We start from the raw sequence: 23,248 nt of genomic DNA, 5'->3' as shown, positions 1-23,248 counted from the left end.
AAGGCTCTGAATCTGGTGACTCTTCTCTGTTCCACATCTCCCAGCCTTTTTTCACGTTTCTCTACCATACTCACTACACTCTAGCTATGGAGGGCTTGGTTAAGGTCCTTGCTGGCATCCACCTCCTTCCCAACTCAGTCTTTGCAGTTGCAATTAAATCAGAGGTGTCACTTGGCCACTGTATCCAAGATACTCATTCCACGTCTGTTCACTCTCCACCACATCAGTCTGTTTTGTGTTTTCATGGCACTTACCATAATGTGAATTCATTCTCAATGTGTTCATTGGTTTTCTCCAAGTTTACATACCATGTGATTGTAGGATTTGTCTGTGCTCATCAAGATGTGAACTCCTAGAGGACTGCTAGAGACCAAGTCCCTGGAAATTTTCCTTTGTCATTAGGAAATGATATAATTGCAAATGACTGTCAGTCAGCATTTCTTCACCTTCTCTTGTAAGAAGGATGACTTCCCAGACAAACACTGGTAAATGTTACTGAAGTCCCTTAGAGTTGGAGCAAAGATCTAGCTGACTCCCCAGAGTATAACCGTTCAAGACACAGAGAATCATAATGTGAACTCCTTGGATGGAGGAATCATGGCTATTTGGCTCAAGGCCAATACCAATGTCCAGCCCAGAGTCTGGCACATTATAAATGTTCACTATCTACTTGTTGAAAGATTAAATAAAACTGCAGCAAGATCATTCCTCTGGGTAAACTTGGAGGATCTCAGAGGATGGGAGAGATTCCAGAAAATGGGCTATCCATGTGAGAATTTTCAAAAAAGTGAAAGAAAGTAGATTTCACAAATCTTAAACTGATGAACTTAGTGAAAATCCCAAGGAAGACACTAAGATGTAACTTATAAAATCTTGTAAAAACCAATTGTGGTCTTTAATAACTAATACAAATTCAAGTCAGATATATTATTTCTTTTTTGTAAAATTAATATATTAGACTACACTAGAGAGGAGATCAAGAAAATGATGAGTCTGGCTTTCAGAATGGTACTTTACCTAAAAGTAGTACATCATCCCAGATCCTAAGGAGGCATTTGAAGCCTGCCTGATGGGAATAACATGATGATTTGTCAGTAATCACTGTCTAACTTGCCTTATTCAACAATTTTTAGCCTCTGGATAAAAAGACATTTGAGCATTTTGTAAGTCACATGAATTTGAGAAGAATAACCAATATAGTTTGGTTTTAAAAAATTGGAATTTAAAAGTATATAGTCATATTCAAATGACTGGCTGAATCTAACAAAATTAAGTTTAATAAGAGTCAATGTAAGTACCTGAAATTGAGTCTAATAAACCTGTTGGAGGGTTTAAGCTAGAGGCAGGTTGGGGCATTTTCACTTAGCTGTAGTAGCATATGTTGAGGGGGGACTTTAACCTTATAACTCCAGGTGAAGGAAGAATTAATGGAAATAAACAGGGTCATATGATGGCCAGAAAGGCTAACACGATTTGTATTTATAAAGCACTGAGAAAGCTCACAGTGTAGTTAGGGTTCAACATGTAATTGCCAAAGGAGGATCCAAGTCCTTAAAGTATAGAAAGACTGAGTCTGCCAAGTAGATTTGGAGTCTTCAACATAGTAAGTCTCCATAACTGTAAATTGAGTAGGTTTTTAGGGAAATAACATTTGATTTGGGTCTTGAAGTTTGAGTAAAATACATCTAGCCTTCAAGGCAATATATACTTACAGTAAAGGGCTCCCAAATAATAGAAGCAAGAGAAGTCAGGGGAAACATGTGGGCAAAAGCATGAAAGAGACATAGAAGGTATGCAAAAGGTAATAGTAAGAGGCAAGGTTGATGCTGTTAGGTGGGTCAGATAATGGAAGATCTTATATACCAAGCCGAGGAGTTTGGATCTCATTTTTTATATTTCAAGATTTTAAATAGAGTGATAAAACAATGCTCAGGTTTATTACTTAGAACTATATTGAAAGCAGAGTTTTTAGGGAAACATGGAAGTTCTAAGCTCCTTATGGAGGCTGTCAAATTAAAAGACAATGAGGGCTGGAACCAAGGGCAGCAGCAGCGGAACTGGAGAGCTGGACTAAGAGATGATATTTGAGCTATTTTCACACATGTAAAAAATGGAGAAAAAATAAAATTCAGCATATGCTTAGAGTAGGGAAGGGATACATGCTCGTCTGTTGCTTAAATTCATAGCTGTGGGATGTCCCTGGCAGTCCATTGGTTAAGACTTCACCTTCCAATGCAGGGGATGAGGGTTCAAGCCCTGGTCAGACAGCTAAGATCCCACAGGCATTTTGAGTAGAACACCAAAACATAAAACAGCAGCAGTATTGTAACAAATTTAATAAAGACTTAAAAAGAATGGGCCAGAAAAACACCAATACAGTATACTAACGCATATATATGGAATTTAGAAAGATGGTAGCAATAACCCTGTGTATGAGACAGCAAAAGAGACACTGATGTATAGAACAGTCTTATGGACTCTGTGGGAGAGGGAGAGGGTGGGAAGATTTGGGAGAATGGCATTGAAACATGTAAAATATCATGTATGAAACGAGTTGCCAGTCCAGGTTCGATGCACGATACTGGATGCTTGGGGCTGGTGCACTGGGACGACCCAGAAGGATGATATGGGGAGGGAGGAGGGAGGAGGGTTCAGGATGGGGAACACATGTATACCTGTGGCAGATTCATTTTGATATTTGGCAAAACTAATACAATTATGTAAAGTTTAAAAATAAAATAAAATTAAAAAAAATAAAAATAAATAAATAAAAAGAATGGGCCACATCAAAGAGATCTTGAAAAAAAATTCATAGCCATGACTAGGTTATAAGAATATCTTACATGATTTCTGTGTGTCCAGCTAGGGGTAATAAGAATTTAAATGCCTATTTAAGGGAAAAGGCAATAAGATTAGCAATTTCAATTTTGCTTCATTTTGCTTGTAAGCCTCTGGGTGCTCTGAGACTTGACTACATTCCTTTTTTTTTTTTTTTTTTTTGACAAATGGAAAAGGGTAAAAACATTATTTTTTAGGTTGTTGTATTTTCATCTCTAAGGGTAGAATCTGGATCATACCACTGAAACAAGCCCTTTCCCTACCTTTTAAAGAAACTTACTTTTAGAATTACAGAAATATTGCAAAAGTAGAGTTTCCATGCATCCCATTGCTTCTCCCTCTTTTTTCCTGCGGATGAACTCAAAACATGAGTTGCTAACCAATCGGTTCAAGACAAATTCACTCACTGTTCTTGACAGAATCCCAGGGCACAGGCTTCAGGCCAGATGCCTAATACTCTCTTATACAATGTAAATAACAGTATTGTCTTAAATAATCTCTCTGAAGATTACTCTGATGTTAAAGAGATTTTACTCCCTGATTGAGGTGGGGTGAAAGTATTTTTGGTAACCTGACCTAGAAACAGCACAGAAATCAACAGTGGGCAGGTCTCTGGGGAGGAAGGAGGGAGCAAGTGGGAGTTTAAGAAGAAGGGGCCCGCCAAGGCCACCCTTCTCCAGGGGAGTTGATCTTAGAACAACCCCAGGGCCTCTGGTACCTTGAGATGCACTTAAAAAAAATTATTTATTAATTTGGTTGTGTCAGGTTTTAGTTGTGGTGTACCAGCTTAGTTGCTCCACAGCACATGGGATGGGATCACAGTTCCCCAACCAGGGACTGAACTCATATGTCCTGCGTCACAGGGCAGATTCCTTACCACTGGGACCACCAGGGAGATCCCTGAGACGTACCTTTAAGCTTTCTCTTTTGTTGCCGAACAAAATCTTGGATTTCTCTGCCCACTGAAGCCGAATAAAAAAATATGGAGACAGAGTTTGGAGGTAATAGAAAGGTAGCTTTAATTCTCAGCCAGTGGAAAGGGGAAAACAGTAGATTAATGCCTCAAGAACTGTGCCCTCGCTCCATGAGGAGTCTCTTCAGTTCAGTTCAGTTCAGTCGCTCAGTCGTGTCCGACTCTTTGCGACCCCATGAATTGCAGCACGCCAGGCCTCCCTGTCCATCACCAACTCCTGGAGTTCACTTAGACTCACGTCCATCAAGTCAGTGATGCCATCCAGCCATCTCATCCTCTATTGGCCCCTTCTCCTCCTGCCCCCAATCCCTCCCAGCATCAGAGTCTTTTCCAATGAGTCAACTCTTCTCATGAGGTGGCCAAAGTACTGGAGTTTCAGCTTTAGCATCAGTCCTTCCAAAGAACACCCAGGGCTGATCTCCTTTAGAATGGACTGGTTGGATCTCCTTGCACTCCAAAGGACTCTCAAGAGTCTTCTCCAACACCACAGTTCAAAAGCATCAATTCTTTGGCACTCAGCTTTCTTCACAGTCCAACTCTCACATCCATACATGACCACTGGAAAAACCAAAGCCTTGACTAGACAGATCTTTGTTGGCAAAGTAATGTCTCTGCTTTTGAATATGCTATCTAGGTTGGTCATAACTTTCCTTCCAAGGAGTAAGCGTCTTTTAATTTCATGGCTGCAATCACCATCTGCAGTGATTTTGGAGCCCAGGAAAATAAAGTTTGACACTGTTTCCACTGTTTCCCCACCTATTTCCCATGAAGTGATGGGACCAGATGCCATGATCTTCCTTTTCTGAATGTTGAGCTTTAAGCCAACTTTTTAACTCTCCTCTTTCACTTTCATCAAGAGCTTTTTTAGTTCTTCTTCACTTTCTGCCATAAGGGCGGTGTCATCTGCATATCTGAGGTTATTGATATTTCTCCCTGCAATCTTGATTCCAGCTTGTGCTTCTTCCAGCCCAGCGTTTCTCAGGATGTACTCTGCATATAAGTTAAATAAGCAGGGTGACAGTATACAGCCTTGACGTACTCCCTAGGGGCTGATTATATAAGATGAGGGCTCACAGTCAGGAGTTGAGGGTGAGGAACAAAGATGTTAGGATCTTGCTCAAAAACAGTCACAGGCTGGCGTCTGTAACCCAATAATTGATCCTGGCAGTTCCGGGGCTCTGCAGCCTTCATTCTGGTATGTAAAAAGAGGAACTACAAGGGGGAGAGGGTGTTGTAAGGGTAAGTAAGCAAAGGATAACAGATGAGAAATGAAGCTCCTGTAGAGTTAGGGGGCAGAAAAGCAAACTTTGTTACAGACATGCCGAGTTAGGAGCTATTAAAGTAAAAACAAACTAGGAATGTTCAGTCCTGCTCACTGTTGTCTTTGTCTTCTTTGTTCTCAGAAAAAGGAAAGAAAAAAACCATTCCTCTTTTTCCTTTTCACTGCTACACTTTCTGGAATGGAATTCTCTGATTTATCATCAAATCTTAGTAAAATTTATTCATTACAAGGGCTTGTTTCAGTTTAGCTTAGGAATTGAAAGAGAAGCTGATTTCCTGCTCTGGAGAGAGGTTGCCTGGAGTGGACTGTGAGGACGAGAGAAGTTATCGGAAAGTTAGGGTCACTGGCAGAGTGGCCCAGAGCAGCTGTCTGCAAGGAGCCCCCAGGTAGCACCTGTGTGGATGGGTAGGGCATGTGAACCCTCTCAGTTCAGTTCAGTTCAGTCACGTAGTTGTGTTCTACTCTCTGCTACCCCATGAACCGCAGCATGCCCGGCCTCCCTGTCCATCACCAACTCCGGAGTCCACCCAAACCCATGTCCATCGAGTTGATGATGCCATCCAACCATCTCATCCTCTGTCGTCCCCTTCTCCTCCTGCCCCCAATCTTTCCCAGCATCAGGGTCTTTTCCAGTGAGTCAGCTCTTCGCATCAGGTGGCCAAAGTATTGGAGTTTCAGCCATGCTCAGAAATACGTGGGGGAGGGACTGCTTTTCCTATAGTCAGGTAGCCTGAGATGTAACTTTCATTTGTGTATGAAAGAGAGGGCTTCCCTGGTGACTCAGAGGGTAAAGCATCTGCCTACAATGCAGAAGACCTGGGTTTGATCCCTGGGTCGGGAAGATCCCCTGGAGAAGGAGAAGGCAACCCACTCCAGTACTCTTGCCTGAAAAATCCCATGTATGGAGAAGCCTGGTAGGCTACAGTGTATGGGGTTGCAAAGAGTCGGACACGACTGAGCAACTTCACTATAACCCCTTGAAATCTGAAGAATGAAGGAACATACAAGATGCATGCCTTTCCTAATTTTATTATAATGAATACAGATCGAAATGGGGAAAAATCTTTTTAAAAACAGTAGTCATCTTTTACTTCAATGTACATTTTTATTCATAATTGAAAACAATAGCCTATTATACTGCTAATTTATTGTAAGAGTCTCCAGAGTCAAAGGGTCCATAGAGACATAAAAAAATGTATGCAGTTTCTATTAAATAACACTTTCTGGTCACTTTAGAATATGAGTATAATATACAGGTATTATATGCACAAAAATGTTAAAAAGGAATTGTGAAAACAAGTCTTGTTACTAGTTTGTATAAGAAAAAAGACATTCATTTTTCACAGGCTACCAACATCATATAGGATGATTCCTAACAGAATTCAACTTTTTTCATTGATTCGCCTGGTAGCTCAGAGATCTGTAGAAAAGAAGTTAATATACAATGAAGTCACTACACAGTGTTCAGGGGCAGTAGAAATTCATACTGGTACAAAATATTATCCAAGATTTGTACACGAAGTTGAAGTGCTGAGACTGAGATACACATTGGTTGGCAAGTAATCTAAGAATCATTTAAGACTGAAAGTTTTTTTTTAAAATGATGTTTTAAAAAAAATCTGAAAGGTTAAAAACATGTAGAAATACATAGGCCATGTCCTTCTGTCCTCTTACCAGCAGATCCTTGCCTTTGAAATAGAGCGAAATGCTTTAAGTATTTCCCGTATTTTCCATAAGATGGCAGAGTTGATGTTACTAATGTGAGGACAGACTAACTTGAATTCTGTTAGTCATAGCGATAAAGAGACATAGAGGCGTTCTCACCATTTCAATACTGCTCTGCCGCTTTCAATAAATATAATATTGAGTTAGTTAGAAATAATACTAAAGAAATAATTACATGTCGTGTCATCTCTGCAACTATGCTTTCAGCCTTGTATTTTCTCCTTTACTGAGTCCCCTTACTTGCCTGCTCTGCATTTTATTTAAACAGTGATCTATCAAACTAGAAACCCTACGCTACCACCCCCAGATCATCAGAGATGAAGCAAGAAAATCACTTGAGTGAGTAGCGACTGTGATTGCTTTTGATTGTGAGGAGCTTTGATGTGAATTCAGAGGCCCTTCAGACTGGCTTTGGTTTGTCTGAGGTGGGTGACTGCAGTCCTCATATTTGTGATTCAGGTTGTGAGTGGTAGGGGGCTCATTTGGTCCATTTTGCTCTTTTCATCCAGAGTCACAACAGAAAAGATGGCACAGGTTGGCCCAGATGGATGGGGCAGCCTCTGGGCTAGTGAAACCTCGGTATTATAGTGTGGACAGGTATCCTTTTTAGAGGCTGGACCCCAGGAAAGCAAGTTACCAGTTACCTGAAAGCTATTGGGATTTCTTCTGTAAACTTCTCAAGGCAAAGATGTTTTTGTTACTACCCCAGCTTCTTGCGCAAAGTAGATGCTGAGCCTTTGCTGAGTCATAGGGAGAAACAGTGAGGTTGTGAGCTGGGACCTGGAATCTGGAGGAAGCAAAGCCCCAGCCCCCCCACCTCGAGAGGGTCTGGCTTGTGCAGAGCACCAGCAGGTGTTGGCTCAGGGCTGTGAGGTTAGTACTCTTCTTCATACTCCTGACCGTGAGCTCCCTGTGGGCAAACCCTGTTATGATCTTCCTTCATCCCTCTAGTGCCCACCCAGACCATCACACGCAGCAGGTGCTAAGAGGTGTGTTTTGAAAAGAAGCAGCAGCTGTAGCTAGACACCAGGGGATGCTAGTATGGCTTCAAGGAGGTCATCTAATCCTGTCTCTCTAGAGGAGCTGGTGTACCAAATGCTAGGGTGGTCCCTACCCGCAGAGAAACTTCAAGAGCAGGAATATCTTCTAGATATTGTCAACTTTATACACCAAAGTGCTTATCAGACTTTTCATGAATGAAGAAGTAATAACATCCTAGTTTGCTATATGCTGCTGTTATCAGAAAGAAGAGCTCTGACAGGCCAAGGATGCACCAGGAAGAAGTTTGTTTTGGTGAACAGAGAAGGAGGGTAACCCCTCCCATGGAAAAAGCTTGCTACACTCATGCTTTCTGCAAAAGCTTCCCTTGCTTGTGAAACATCTCCAGGACTTTGCTATCCTTGCAACTGAAAATATCAGGGCATCCTAGTAAAAGAGATATTTTGGGAACCACAAGATGGAGGAAAATTTATTGAAAGGGAGAATGCCAGAGAACTAAAACCAAGAACCACAATCTTGAAAATCTCTTTATTTTTTTCCCGAGAGAGAGGATCTTATTAGAACATGGCTCCCATTCAGAATATTCAGGGGATATCTTTGATATTACTGAGACTTTAACCTTCTGAATACCCAAGTGTTTTTATTTTAACCATTTTGGATGGTGAGTTTTTTGAAGTAAAATTTATGTACTCAATTATTTAAGAAGAACTTGTTCACCACAGGGCCAATGTATAAAGTTGTGCAGGTTACATGGAGTACAGCAGTGCCACATTTTAAAGTGTTTCCATTCAAATTATAGACATTGAAGATCTGTGTGGCTATTTGAAAATGTTTCCAGTAGATGACAAAATAAATAAATAAAAATCAATACTATAATTTTAGGACAAATGAAAGGACAGTATCTTGACTAAGGGGTTCCTAATTTACAATAAATGTTTTTATTGATAATCTGGATTTATCACTGTATGAACAAAATGCTATTCCTTGAAGCAATACAATGTTACCCACAGAGTCTACTAAGTGCATTCATTCTTACCTTAAATGTCTCCAGACAACTGTGCAGTAGAATTTTTTATATTAGTTCTCTATCTCTGTTCTTTTAGTTTGGGAGAGTATGTTAAATTATTGTATTTCTGCATATTGTGTACAATGCTGCTGCTACTGCTGCTGCTGCCAAGTCGCTTCAGTAGTGTCCGACTCTGTGCAACCCCATAGGCGGCAGCCCACCAGGCTCCCCCATCCCTGGGATTCTCCAGGCAAGAACACTGGAATGGGTTGCCATTGCCTTCTCCAATGCATGAAAGTGAAAAGTGAAAGGGAAGTCGCTCAGTCATGTCCAACTCTTTGCGACCCCATGGACTGCAGCCCACCAGGCTCCTATGTCCGTGGGATTTTCCAGGCAAGAGTCCTGGAGTGGGGTGCCATTGCCTCCTCCGATTGTATACAATACCTATGTTTAATTTTCAATTTTTACTTGAAAAATACATGAAATGTCATGACATGAAACTGTCATTAAAATAATTAGAATTGTGTGTAAATTGAGTCAATAGTATTTAAAAAGAGGGTTGAAGAGCTTTTCTATGGGAAAAACTCAGGAGTTTCAGAGTGTGGGTTTTGTAACATTTATTGGGGTAGTCAAAGACTGTTTCTGTTTGTTTCTTGGTTCTCAGTTCTGCTGTGGGTAGAGGTTGCCAGGTAGCAGAGTTCTTATCTCATATAAAGGAGTCTCAGAAAAATCTGAAAGGAAAGCACAACTGAGAAGACAATGTTTTCTTGCCTTTCTACCTATAATGGCAGAAATTCCTTACTGTTTTCAGATTGGAATGGTCTCAGCAGCAGTTTTCACCTATACATTTCTATCAGGAGATGAGCAATAACTTTGTTATTCTGAAAGAGAATAAAATGTATTTTTGCTTTAGAAAATTAGTACTTTTCACTTCAAATATTTCCCTAAGGACTTAGAAGTATTTTGAAGTGCTAATGCCCAAATTCCCTTTGAGTTATATAGGAGGAAACTGGAGTAGCTATGTCTTTATGAGAATACAAGAATGTAACCTTATTACAGTTGTCATGGATGCTAAGAATATCCTGTGCTACCCTACGTATCCATCATGTGGTGTCTTAGATTTGCAGGGGAACTTTAATGAAAGCTCTCCACTTTCTTAAGAGGTTTTAATTATCTTGTGGCCCCATATTTACAGATATGGACATGTGAAGATCAGGCAGAATTTATATTACTCAAGGAGAGTCGTCAGCCATGGGCCCTGAAGCAAAAGAGAAAAGAATAAAACAGGATTGGAAGACCCCCTTCTTGACCCTCCCCTGAAACTTCCTTCTTGACAAAGATTGATGGGACCAATGTGACTCAGGCTCAGAGACTTCAGAGCCAAATCCTTGTAAGCCTGACAGCACAGAAAGAACTTTCCAGAGGGCAAAGAGATTTCGATTTCTGGGTGAACTTTGGATATTTGAGTAATCAATGGCTCTTCTTTGTGATGTTAAAAAAACCCAAAGATCAATCTTTTTCTCCCCTTAACTCACCACATTAAACAAGTGGTTTAAAAACAATAAATAAAGTGGAATTAATGAGTTTTGCTTGCCCTATAAAAACAAGCGTGCCATATGACTTGCCCCAGATTCCAATGTCTAAAGTTACTTAACCTGGTGCTCTATATATTATATTTTGCTTTAAAATATGTAGCACAGGAAAGAAATTTTGTTCCTTAGAGTGATGACAAAAATGAAAACCCATAGAAAAACCTCAATAAATATTTCTAGGCATTGGTTGAATACATGGGTTAAATGTGACAGTTTAGAATAATAAATACCCTGGACAATGCAAAGAAAAGTCTGCTCAACACAAGGCAAGTTATGATGAGGGAAGCAGAAGCTGATTACCATTCACATGTAGAATATTCTATTTGTACCATCATGATCTGAGTGCTGTAGTGTACTGACTTCAATGACAAGGCTCTTAGTTTCATTTTACATAGGAGACCCAATAAAACTGTTCTGTTAGGAGTGCCTTCACTGACTACTAGTTTAGGTTTAAAAGAGAGTTAAGACACCAGAAAAACAATTCCCTCCGCTCTTTTTTTTTTTTTTTTTTTAAGAGGTTTAAAAGAAAGGAAACCATATGAAGCAGTTAAAAAGTGACCTGAAGCAATTATTTACAAAACCACTTCCTCAGGAATGAAAGTCTTGAGAAGAGCCTGATATCTGGTACTGTAGTTGAAAGGAAACTCTCTGTTGGTTGACAAAAAAAGCAGGAAAAGGCTCGACTGGGGCAGATAGAATCATATTTCTTTAGAATAAAGAAAGAAGAAGGGAGGCAGGACAGAGTAGTTCTGCCTTTTGGGAAGTGAAGAGCAGCTATCTGAGGTCTGAGATGTTTTTTGGTCCTGTGAAGACAAAGTGACAAGAGGCAAGGCCACTGGTTGGGACTTGCTGATGCTCAGATACAGGCAGAGGAAAGGTGGAGTGGAAGGAGCCATCAGCCGGAGCCCAGATGAAAAAAATCATAAGATTTCTGTCAACAGCCAAGGGATGGTTCAGTCCAGACTCGTGATAGCCAATGACCACCCAGTGGAAAGAAAAGAAGGCTGGACTGACAGCTTGTCTAGCAGACTGGGTAGGAGGAGGGGCAAGCCTCTGCAGATACCAGCCTCCATCCATCTCCTCATCCCTGAACTGAGCAAACCAATGGCTGAGGTCCTTTCAAGGCAACAGCCTGATCTTGCAGAGAAAAGAATATATTGTCTCAAGCATCTTTCTTCTTTTAAGTCTTGATCCCCAAAACAATTGTATACTATTTATCCTTCAGGAGCATGGGCCACATGGTACATTATTTAAAAAAGGATGTGCTCAGTGAAGTTGGTGTGTATATGCATGTGTTCCGAATGGAAAAGTGAACCAATCTTATCTTGGTGATCAGTGTCAGCAGCCAGATTTGCAGGTACAAGGTATGGTGGACTATAACTAACACTTCTCAGCAGCAGAAATCATTTTGAGGAATATTGTTTAATGAGTGGTACCTGGAAGGTTTCTCTCTGTTTCTCTGTCACTCATACACACACACACATTCACTGACTGACAGAGTCTTGGAGGAACATATGATAAAATCTAATTACAAAAACAGTTTAGGATTTCCCTCAACTGTATGTATCCTTAGAGAAACAGACTACCAAGTAGTTTAAAATACACCCTTTGTCTCCACGGGTTTCCACATCTGCCCGTCTGGAGTATGGGTGCAGGAACGGGGAGGGGGTGACCGTTTTTATTGTTTGTGTCACCTTATTTAAGGGACTTGAGCTTGGAGGATTTTGGTTTCTGTGGGGGCTCCTGGAACCAGTTTCTCACAGATACAGAAGAATGACTGTACCCATTCGTCTCTAGCCAATATTATGTTCTTAGAGGTTGAAAGGAAACACAAGCCCAACTTTTACTGAGAGAAAATAACAGAAAAGGAAGGGTCATATATTTTTCACTTGAATGTCCTTCCCCATCTCCCTAATCACCAATGTCCATTACATACTTGGTGAATTGAATGAAAAGAAAATAATGGCACACCCAATCAAATCAGAAGAAAAGGTGCTGCCACAAGAAGAGTTATGATCATAGAAGAATTAATGTATGTTTGTAGCAGAACAATGAGAACCAAGTAATATATTAGATTGCAATTTAATTTCCAGAGAAGTAAAGTTAAAATATATTCTGCACAATTATGGGAAACATAGAAGGATCTTGTGTCATAGGTTTATTATTTTATTTCTAAGAAGAAAGGCAGAAAGATGAGGTAGAAATTCTCATTTCACAGAGTTGATAATTCCTCACAGTATTGAAGAATATATGTATTTTTTAAATAATGTATTGTAATCAAAGTAAATGAAAATATTCTTCCAAAAAACCATGCCCACTAGTCTGAACTGTGTGGCAGAGACTGCTAAACATTCTTCAGTATACATTTCCCTTTGTTACTAAGAAATCAAACCCCTAAATTTTAGATGAGCACAAGGCCACCGCTGATAAAGATTACAATTTCTAGCTTTCCTTGCAGATGAACTTGGGATGAACCAAGTAGTGTGTGCAACATGTGAGACACATCCTTAAGTGAAAGAAGCACCATTCTCTGTGCCCTTTTTAGCTGGAATACAAAAACAATGGCTGGAACTTTGGCAGCCATCTAGAATCATGTTATGATCTTGAGAATGGCAGGAGACATGCTGAAGCAATGAGAGAGGAGGAGCCAGGGTCCCTGTCTCTAGTGAACTGGAGTCCAGGTCTTTGCTGACTATCTCCAGGATTTTGAAATATGAAGAGATATAGACCTGGATCTTATTGAAGTCACTGCCAGTTTTCTTTTCTGTCATTTGTAGGTAACACTGCTGCTGCTGCTCTTAGTTGCTCAGTTGTGTCCGACTCTTTGTGACCTCATGGACCATAGCCCTCCAGGCTCCTCTGTCCATGGGATTTTCCAGGCAAGAATACTGGAGTGGGTAGCCATTCCCTTCTCCAGGGGATCTTCCCAACCCAGGGATCAAACCCAGGTTTCCTGTATTGCACGCAGATTCTTTACCATTGAGCCACCTGGGAAGCCCTAGGTAACCCTGCTGCTGCTGCTGCTGCTAAGTCGCTTCAGTCGTGTCCGACTCTGTGCGACCCCATAGACAGCAGCCCACCAGGCTCCCCTGTCCCTGGGATTCTCCAGGCAAGAACACTGGAGTGGGTTGCCATTTCCTCCTCCAATGCATGAAAGTGAAAACTGAAAGTGAAGTCGCCCAGTCGTGTCCGACTCTTTGCGGCCCCATGGACTGCAGCCCACCAGGCTCCTCCGTCCATGGGATTTTCCAGGCAAGAGTACTGGAGTGGGGTGCCATTGCCTTCTCTGTAGGTAACCCTGATCCTAACAAATATAGACTGACAAGGTTGACTGCCAAAGCAATTCTATGAGAATAACTAGATAATTGGTTTCTTCAAACTGTTGTAAAAATAACTTAATTCTAGAGAGCAAAGTAAAAGTGTGTGCTAAATGTAAAATGGTCCAAGTTTTCAGTCAATCAAAAAAACAAGAACAATAACCCCAAGTTAAGGACTGATATGTCCAAATCCAAATTAGGTAGAATTTCAGATTTGAATTCTTCCCTCCTTCTTCCTCCCTCCTCTCTTCTTTCTCTTTCTTTTCTTCTTTACTCCTTCCTTTTTTTTCTTCTTATTTCTCTTTCTTCTTTTTACTTAATTTAGTTATCAGTTTCAGGCCAAAACATATTTGGAATTCTTTGAATATTTCAGTATCTCATGTATTTCTTGTTCTTTATATGCTTGCAACTCCATGAAAGATGATTTATGTATCACTTGGCACCAAACTTCTCTACAAATATCCATATTTAAGAAGATTTACCTACATTTGAGTAATGGAGTTTTTTTTTCCACTTCAGTTCAGTGCAGTTCAGTTGCTCAGTTGTGTCCAACTCTTTGCAACCCCATGAATTGCAGCACGCCAGGCCTCCCTGTCCATCACCAACTCCCGGAGTTCACCCAGACTCATGTCCATCGAGTCGGTGATGCCATCCAGCCATCTCATCCTCTGTCGTCCCCTTCTCCTCCTGCCCCCAGTCCCTCCCAGCATCAGAGTCTTTTCCAATGAGTCAAATCTTGGCATGAGGTGGTCAAAGTACTGGAGTTTCAGCTTGAGCATCATTCCTTCCAAAGAACACCCAGGACCAATCTCCTTTAGGATGGACTGGTTGGATCTCCTTGCACTCCAAGGGACTCGCAAGAGTCTTCTCCAACACCACAATTCAAAAGCATCAATTCTTCGGCACTCAGCCTTCTTCACAGTCCAACTCTCACATCCATACATGACCACAGGAAAAACCATAGCCTTGACTAGACGAACCTTTGTTGGCAAAGTAATGTCTCTGCTTTTGAATGTGCTATCTAGGTTGGTCATAACTTACCATCCGAGGAGTAAGCGTCTTTTAATTTCATGGCTGCAATCACCATCTGCAGTGATTTTGGAGCCCCCAAAAATAAAGTCTGACATTGTTTCCCTATCTATTTCCCATGAAGTGATGGGACCAGATGCCATGATCTTTGTTTTCTGAATGTTGAGCTTTAAGCCAACTTTTTCACTCTCCTCTTTCATTTTCATCAAGGGGCTTTTTAGTTCTTCTTCACTTTCTGCCATAAGGGTGGTGTCATCTGCATATCTGAGGTTATTGATATTTCTCCCGGCAATCTTGATTCCAGCTTGTGCTTCTTTCAGCCCAGGATTTCTCATGATGTACTCTGCATATAAGTTAAATAAGCAGAGTGACAATATACAGCCTTGATGTACTCCTTTTCCTATTTGGAACCAGTCTGTTGTTCCATGTCCAGTTCTAACTGTTGCTTCCTGACCTACATATAGGTTTCTCAAGAAGCAGGTCAGGTGCTCTGGTATTCCCATCTCTTTCAGAATTTTCCATAGTTTATTGTGATCCACACAGTCAAAGGCTTTGGCATAGTCAATAAAGCAGAAATAGATGTTTTTCTGGAACTCTCTTGCTGTTTCCATGATCCACCGGATGTTGGCAATTTGGTCTCTGGTTCCTCTGCCTTTTCTAAAACCAGCTTGAACATCTGGAAGTTCACGAGTCACCTTTTTCCACTTAGCCCACAATAAAGAAATTAAGGTTTTTCAGGATGAAAAGAGAAATGCTGCCAACAAATTATGAATGTTTTGAGAATGGTTTTTTGACGAATTCTTTACTTATACATACATTCTTCTAATATTTCAGATACATTCACTCCCTCTCTGCATTTCACACTATGCAGTTATGTGAGCAGTGATTCCCTTTATCAGTTCTACTTTTGGGCATAATATCCTTAAGTTACAGGCTTATTTATCATAAATATTTGAACAGGGAACATAGGTAGACCTTCAATCCAGCAAAGGTTACAGATGACTCTTAAATAGGAAGGAAATAAGAAAAAGAGACATTCTAATTTTTAAAAGATCAATTACTGATATTATTTCCTACTTAATTCAATTATCCATTGGAAGAGTTACTAACTTGGGCTAAAAGGTCGAGTCAGAACATTTGAATTCTAATCAACTGCAGAAGTTCTCCTATTTACATACTATGTAACTCTGAAATGATAAGCGAGTATTTCCTTTGAGAAATACTTAGCCAGAATGTTTACTCCATACTGAATCCACATTTTGGGAAATTATACATTTTAAAATTAGGTGTGAAGTGAAGAGCTGTTTATTCTTGGCAGGATTCCTTTCTAATTTGCAAAGATTGAAATGAGCAATTTTGGTTTTTACTTCCTCCTCAGTTTAGCAGAGTCATGATGGTTCTCTCCAGCTTTGCAATGTATATTTCAGCTGGTGTTGATGAAGACAAATTCCTCTCAATCATGAGTGGTCCATCCATTAAGTGAGACAGATGGTAGTCTTGCCATAGTTTGCTAGATTCAGCCTCTTAAAACTGGCTGCTTCCCTTACCTAGGTCTACAGGCTTCCCTGGTGGCTCAGAGGTTAAAGTGTCTGCCTGGAATGCAGGAGACCCAGGTTTGATCTCTAGGTCGGGAAGATCCCCTGGAGAAGGAAATGGCAACCAACTCCAGTTCTCTTGCCTGGAGAATCCCATGGAGGGAGGAGCCTGGTAGGCTACAGTCCATGGGGTCGCAAAGAGTCAGACACGACTGAGCGACTTCACTGACTCACTCACTCACAGGAAATGTGTGCTATGTGCTAAGTCACTTTAGTCGTGTCTGACTCTTTATAACCCCATGGGCTGTCACCTGCCAGGCTCCTCTGTCCATGGGATTCTCCAGGCAAGAATACTGGAGTGGATTGCCATGCCCTCTCCCAGGGGATCCTCCCCACCCAGGGATCAAACTCGTGTCTTTTAAGTCTCCTCCATTGGCAGGCGGGCTCTTTACCACTAGTGCCACTATAGGAAATAGTAGGGCTTATTTTTCTGGGGGAAAAAAGAAGGAAGTCAGTGTTTTCCTAGGCAGGATGTCAAGTTATCTTCAAAACAGGTAAGCCAACAGCCTTTCAGCTTGGAGTGATGGACACAAGTTTTTGTTTCAAGGACACATACCCTGACGTTGTACAGCAGGTGGCAGGCTAAGACACTTGTGGATGTACTATCTTAAAGCTTTTCCTAAGAGAAATTCCCCCCCCCCCCTTTTTTTTTAAATAATACCTTCACTTTATTCCAGCCTTCCCAGGTGCTTCTCTATCCTTGGACAAAGGCAGAGAAGAAAACAGAAGTCTTTAAGATAACATTTCAATGCAACTGAGAAGAAACCAGATTCTATAAGAACAGTAGAAAATAAAGAACGCTGAATCATTATCTGCACTGTGACCTTTGGAAACTGACCCGAAGGAAACTGACATCGAACGCACGTTTGATGAACGTGAGCAGCAGGGGAATAGCTCTTTCTGCATCTTTCTGCCCCAACTCCAGGCAGATAAAGGGAAATCAGAGAAATCTGTCTGAGGCTGTTCCATACCCCATATGTATTCTGTCTCTTGGGAACTTTCTAATTCAGCCCCTCCTCTGCTGTAATTTCCCTGCTTTACTTCTGCTACCTTGAAAGTAAATTAGAAAGCATCTTAACTGCACAACGGCAGCAGAAGACACTTATAAAAGGAAAAGTCATTGATGAGAGATGAAAGACGCAGTCTGGGGGAGGGGTGGACAAAGCTCACAAGACACAATGCCAGGATGGTTCAAAGAGGGAAAAATAAAGTGGTTTTAACTTTCCCCATCTCCATTCTAATCAGCGCTCATGACCGTGAGAACTGCTAAGGGGCGCATGGGCACTGGGTGTCCCATCTCCAGCTTTACTGGGGCCATTTCCGAGAAGAGAGCTTGAACCTGGAGCTGGATCATCTTCTAGGATGAGGAAATTCTATCCAATGGACCCAGGCTAAAAATACATGTTCGTTTTCCCTCACTTTGACCAGACATACACTTGCACACAGAGAAGTCAAGATGAGGCAGGAACGTACATAACAGTGAACATGCCTTTGTCGAAAGTGCTGGCGTGTGATGCACGGTGCAGCGTGGATTCTCTAAAACAGGAAGCTTCAAAAGCTGGAAATGCTCACTTCTAAGAGGCAGGAAGGGGCTTCCCTGGTGGCTCAGCGGTAAAGAATCCTCTTGCCAATGCAGGAGACAGAGGCTCCATCCCTGGGTTGGGGAGATCCCCTGGAGAAGAAAATGGCAAACCACTCCAGTATTCTTGCCTGGAAAATTCCATGGACAGAGGAGTCTAGTCCAGGGCTACAGTCCAGGGTTCACAGAATCAGACATGACTGAGTGACTAAACAACAAAGAGGCAGCAAGCTTGACAGTTTTGTGTCGCAATTACCCAGATCAAGGAGTGGCTGCTGAGTGTTACTGCACAAGCCTGTGCATCTTTTCATCCATTGGTCTTAAGAAAGTATAACTCCTGAAGACTGGTGGGACCAGGAGAGGTACGGAGGAGCTCCAGGGGAGGGAGAGCAGACAGGGGACCTATGTGGTTTGCTTCTGATGAGTGGCAACTTTCCTGGGACTTTAGAATTATCATTATGGATTGACGGCATTGGGGTTTGAAACAGTGATAATTTCAATGAAGAAAGATTAAAAACTAAAAACACACGTACCATATCAAGTAGTTCCATATATTGAATATCCATAGAATGATGACTAATATAAGGATTTCCTCCTCAAATCTGCAGTTAGACAAGATCTAGGACTCTGCAGTGCTTCGTAGAAGTATGTTCAAATTTATATGAAGGCAATGCAAGTTAGTGTGGTAATATTTTGTGAAGTGTTCACTGTGTTTTGTTTGTGTGTGTGTGTGTATGTGTGGAGGGGATGATGAAATGACAGTTTAAAATATTTAAATGTTAATTTTATTCTTCTGTCTTATTGATTTTCTACATTTTTTTACATATTCTATTAGCTTCCTCTCTAGTAATACTATGTATTCATCTTGGATTTGGAAGGTAAAAATTACTTGAAATTAAGAAACGCGCTGTTGAGTGAATATTATTTCTAATCTCTTAAATACAGGCAAGTTTTTCAAGCTATTTTTTAGTAAACTTGGAAGAGTTTGGAGTTTGCGTGAGGTTTTCACAGTACTTGAATGGGTAGCAAGAGCTCCAGACAGGATCCAACTTGTTGCTCTGACATGACAGTGAGAACTGCCTCTTTTAATTGTGGTACATTTCCAACTGATCTTCACCTTACCCTTGGGAGGGAGGGATTGTTGTTATACTTACAGATGAGGAATTCTCTAGGGTTGAGACGTCAACACTCTCCAAGACCACAGGGGTGGGCTGGGGACCCAAGCCCCTCCCTGTCCTTGTCCTCCAGTTTCTCCTTCCTTGGGCCACAAAATATGCCCTCTGGACACAGCAGGACTCTGGACACATCAGCAAATCCCCGAGGATTCACCTCCCTCAACTGTACAAGGTGACTTGGACTGGTCTTTCTCTCCACTCCCTGCTACCTCCTGTTTATTTTTAATTTGGGTTTATTCAGTGGAATGAAAAGTGATGGGATTCAGTGGGTGTCAGCTGACTGATGGGAGACACAGTCCAGAGGAGGCTGTGAGTCTAGCAGGCCTCCAGAAAGCCCACGCTGTTTGTCAAGAACCAGGGTGGACTTTATTGCATAAATTCTCAGTCTTAAGGCGATCTCATAAGATATATGGACTTGGAAGAAGTAGGAAACTAAATCCTCTATAGAAATACAAAAATGTAGACACCATTTAAGACGGGTTGTAGACTGACTTAGAGGTTCATGGGCCAGGTTAACAACTTCTGGATTAAATAGTGCATGTACTCAATTTCATGGCCTCTAGGAGGACCAATCCTGGTTGTTACACAAAGTGAGCAAAGCTTATTTTGATGTGGGAAATAGTAATTGAAAGATAAGAATGGAAAAAAAAAATGTGATGAGTTTTCAAGACAGTCCTTTTCTTCCATGGGAAATTATGCTTCCCGTATTACTTTCTTGGTTATTGGAATAGGTTAGAAGAAAGAAAAGTTGATGAAGAACCAATAGAAGTATATATACTTCTTTAAGAGTATATAGAGAACTCCATGCCATTTTGATACTTTTTTGGAATATATTAAGAGCAACACTTCTGATTGCAGATTTATGGTTGTGATTTCTGTCCCATGAACCTATAAGCTATATATTTAGGTCTGGGTGCCAATGGCAGGTCTGGGATAAAGGGTAGAAAATCTGAACCTCAGAGATGCCCAGATTCCCTCCAAAGGGCAAAGATGTTCTACCGGTCATTTCACTCTTTCTTACACCCATGATATATAATTTTTCAGAACACAGGAAGAACAAGATGTCATTCACACATCTGAACATTTAGATTGCCATACTATTATTCTGGGTTTTGGAAAGTTGAGAACAAAGGAGGACTCCCTGTTTTGTCTGGTGGTGGTGAACAATTGATCCATACTCAGTCTGAAAGCCTGACCCACTCTCTGTACCCATTTATCAGTTGTCATGGCATCTAACTTGCTGCTGAGAAACCCCGGGTGACGTCTACCATGTGAACTCTTTCAGGTCTGGGGTCACCACAGGCAGCAACGGGGACCTGACACCTCAACTATACGAACCCACATTTCTCTTAGAATTGACTGTGGAAGGTTTTCACAGAATGTTTTTTTCATGTCACATGCCTCACATTAAATATTGTTAAAAAATTAAAAACCGATTTTGGGGGTACAATTTACAAGTCTTCATATAAGAAGGAAATGACTAAAAAAATACCCACCCAAGCACCTACAACTCATCTAGAGAACAAGGCTACTAATACGTAGGCTGTGCCCGGAGAACTCCGTGACTCGTGGAAAAGCGGGGAGGTGCGGTCCACCCTCTGGAAGGAAGTGAGACGTGCTGATGCAGAGAGTGCTGTCGGTGGTGCTTGGCTTCCTAAGTCAAATTCGGCAGCTGCGTTTCAGAGTCAGTGTCGTTACTTATTTCGACCTAAAACAGAAAATATGAATGGCTTTAAAAGACTTCAAAATTGAAAATGAAATTTCCTTTCTATTTACCCGGGCTTTATAAAAGGCAAAATGTGACTTGTGCTGTCTGGGTTCCTGGCTGTAGAGTCAGCAACCAAAACACCAGGGTTCCCTGCTTTTCGGATCAGGGTGGGTGAGCAGGTGTAAACATCAGAGGGTGGAACTTGGCTTCCTGGGAAGGAAGTGCCAGCCACAAGAAGATGAGGGGGTGAGGTAAGGATGTTGTCTTTGGTGACCTTGGGGTAAAGACAACAGGGTGGTGTTGTCTCCAAACGGCCAGATACGCCCCTAACCTAAGCTATAGGCTTCTGCTAGTTGACTGCTCAAGAATCATAAACACATAGGTGGCTTTCACACCACCTATGGCCCTTACATACATCCCACTCTGTGATGGTTAATTAAAAAACAATACTTTAATTTATATATTTTTCACTGTGCTGGCTCTTCCTTGCTGCGAGCAGGCTTTTCTCTAGTTGCGGTGCACAGACCTCTCGCTGTGGTGGCTTCTTTTGCTGCAGAGCACGGGCTTTAGGGTACATGGGTTTCAGTAGTTGTGGTGCCTGGCTTAGTTGCTCCTGGACCGGGGATCGAAGCTGTGTCTCCTGCATTGGCAGGTGGATTCTTTACCACTGAGCCACCAGGGAAGCCCTGTGATGGTTAACTTAATGTGTCAATTTGGCTAGGCCATAGCACCCAGATATTTGGTCAAACACCGGTCTAAAAGTCACTGTGATGGCATTTTTTTTTTTTTAAAGATTAACCTTTAAATCAATAGACTTTGAGTAAAGTAAATTCTCTCCATAATATGGGTGGATCATGTTCAATCAGTTGAAGGTGTTAAGAGAAAAGACTGAGGTCCCTGGAGGAAGAAGGAATTCTGCCTCCAGACTGCCTTTGGACTCAAGATGCAATGTCAACTCTTCCTGGCTCTCTAGTCTGCCTGCCTACTCTGCAGATTTAGACTTGCCAGCCCCATAATCACATGAGCAGATTTATTAAAATCTCTCTCTCTCTCTACACACACACACACACACACACACACCTTATTGATTCTGTTTGTCTGGAATACACACTCTCATCTCCAGTCGTCTTTGTCTCCACACATTTGATAAAGATGCTGTACCTTTCAGACCCCATAGCAGGCAATTAGCCTTGGGAAGGTGAAGGCTTTAGTTACAGCATCTTCATACAGTATCAGCCTCAACACAGTGTCTGCTACATGATTGGCACCCGGCAAATATTTGTTGCATACTTCTGCTCTGTTTCTCTCTTGTGAGAAGTCTTAGCTGGTCCAAAACTACTTATCTTTGAGGTCAGTGGATATTTCTTCTCCTCCTTGAAGTCCCCACTTCCACCTCAGCAGTGTTGCTTGCTCATCCTGCTTATGGCAACTCACACACTATGACTGGACCCCATGTGGGGCGAGCAGCATTCGGCCTCACAAGCAACTGTTTCACTCAGCTCCATAAGTTTTCTCCCTCCAACTAAATTATAAGCAGGGTGCTGGTGGAGATCGTCTTTCATGCTTGTTTTATCTCCCCATCCAGCAGTTCTCTCCCATTAACTCAGTTTGATGACCCTCTCTATGACTTGGAATATAGACTTTTTAGTCATAACTTGAAATAGCTGAAAAAAAGATCCAACTTTCCAGTTTTGCCTTTAGGTAGCCACCCTTATCCCTGTAAATTCTGTTCCCTTCTCAGTCCTCAGGGGTGGGACCCCTCCGTTCCCTCCTTACTACTTATCACATTTTCTGTGCCCTCCTATTTCTCTACATTCTGAAAGATGTAGCCCAAATGCCTAGCCCTTTTACCCCACTGCAGTTTAACAAGGAAAGATAAAAGGGTGAAATTAAATGGTGGAATTTTTGTGGTTTTATAAATCTTTTAGTCCGAAGATTTATTTGAGAGTCAAGTTATGGAGGTTTATTCATCCATCCAACAGATGACTCTTCCAGAATGGGATAGACAGTGGAGGAGGATGTTTTCCTTCTTTGTTAGCAAATAGTATTGGTGGTGGTGGGGGGTGTGGTCAGGGGAACATCTAGGTACCTGCTCATATCCTTTTTTTAAAAAAATCTTTTTAATTTTTACCTTTTTTAAAAAATTAATTTTTATTGGAGTATAGTTGATTTACAATGATGTGTTAGGTTCTATTATATGGCAAGGTGACTCAGCTATACGTATACATATATCTCTTCTTTTTTGGATTTCCTTCCCATTTAGGTCACCACAGAGAACTGAGTAGAGTTCTGTGCTATACAGCACATTCTCACTTAGTTGTCTGTCTTATCAGTTCAGTTCAGTTCAGTTCAGTTGCTCAGTCATGTCCAACTCTTTGCGACCCCATGAATCGCAGCACACCAGGCCTCCCTGTCCATCACAACTCCCAG

At 41.4% G+C, this 23,248-nt stretch overlaps 1 protein-coding gene across 1 annotated transcript in view; it reads right to left on the bottom strand.

Annotated features, from left to right (window-relative positions):
- Positions 1-20,131: 20,131 nt before the first annotated feature.
- Positions 20,132-23,248, bottom strand: part of NKAIN3 (sodium/potassium transporting ATPase interacting 3) — a 305,096-nt gene continuing 301,979 nt past the window's right edge. The window contains exon 7 of the mRNA XM_055546386.1: positions 20,132-20,818. Coding sequence (XP_055402361.1) covers positions 20,809-20,818 — 10 coding nt within the window. The 3' untranslated portion in view covers positions 20,132-20,808. The remainder of the gene's footprint in view (positions 20,819-23,248) is intronic.

The sequence above is a fragment of the Bubalus kerabau genome, chromosome 14 (assembly GCF_029407905.1).
Source record: "Bubalus kerabau isolate K-KA32 ecotype Philippines breed swamp buffalo chromosome 14, PCC_UOA_SB_1v2, whole genome shotgun sequence".
NCBI lineage: Eukaryota > Metazoa > Chordata > Mammalia > Artiodactyla > Bovidae > Bubalus > Bubalus kerabau.
This window is presented reverse-complemented; position numbering and strand designations above follow the sequence as displayed.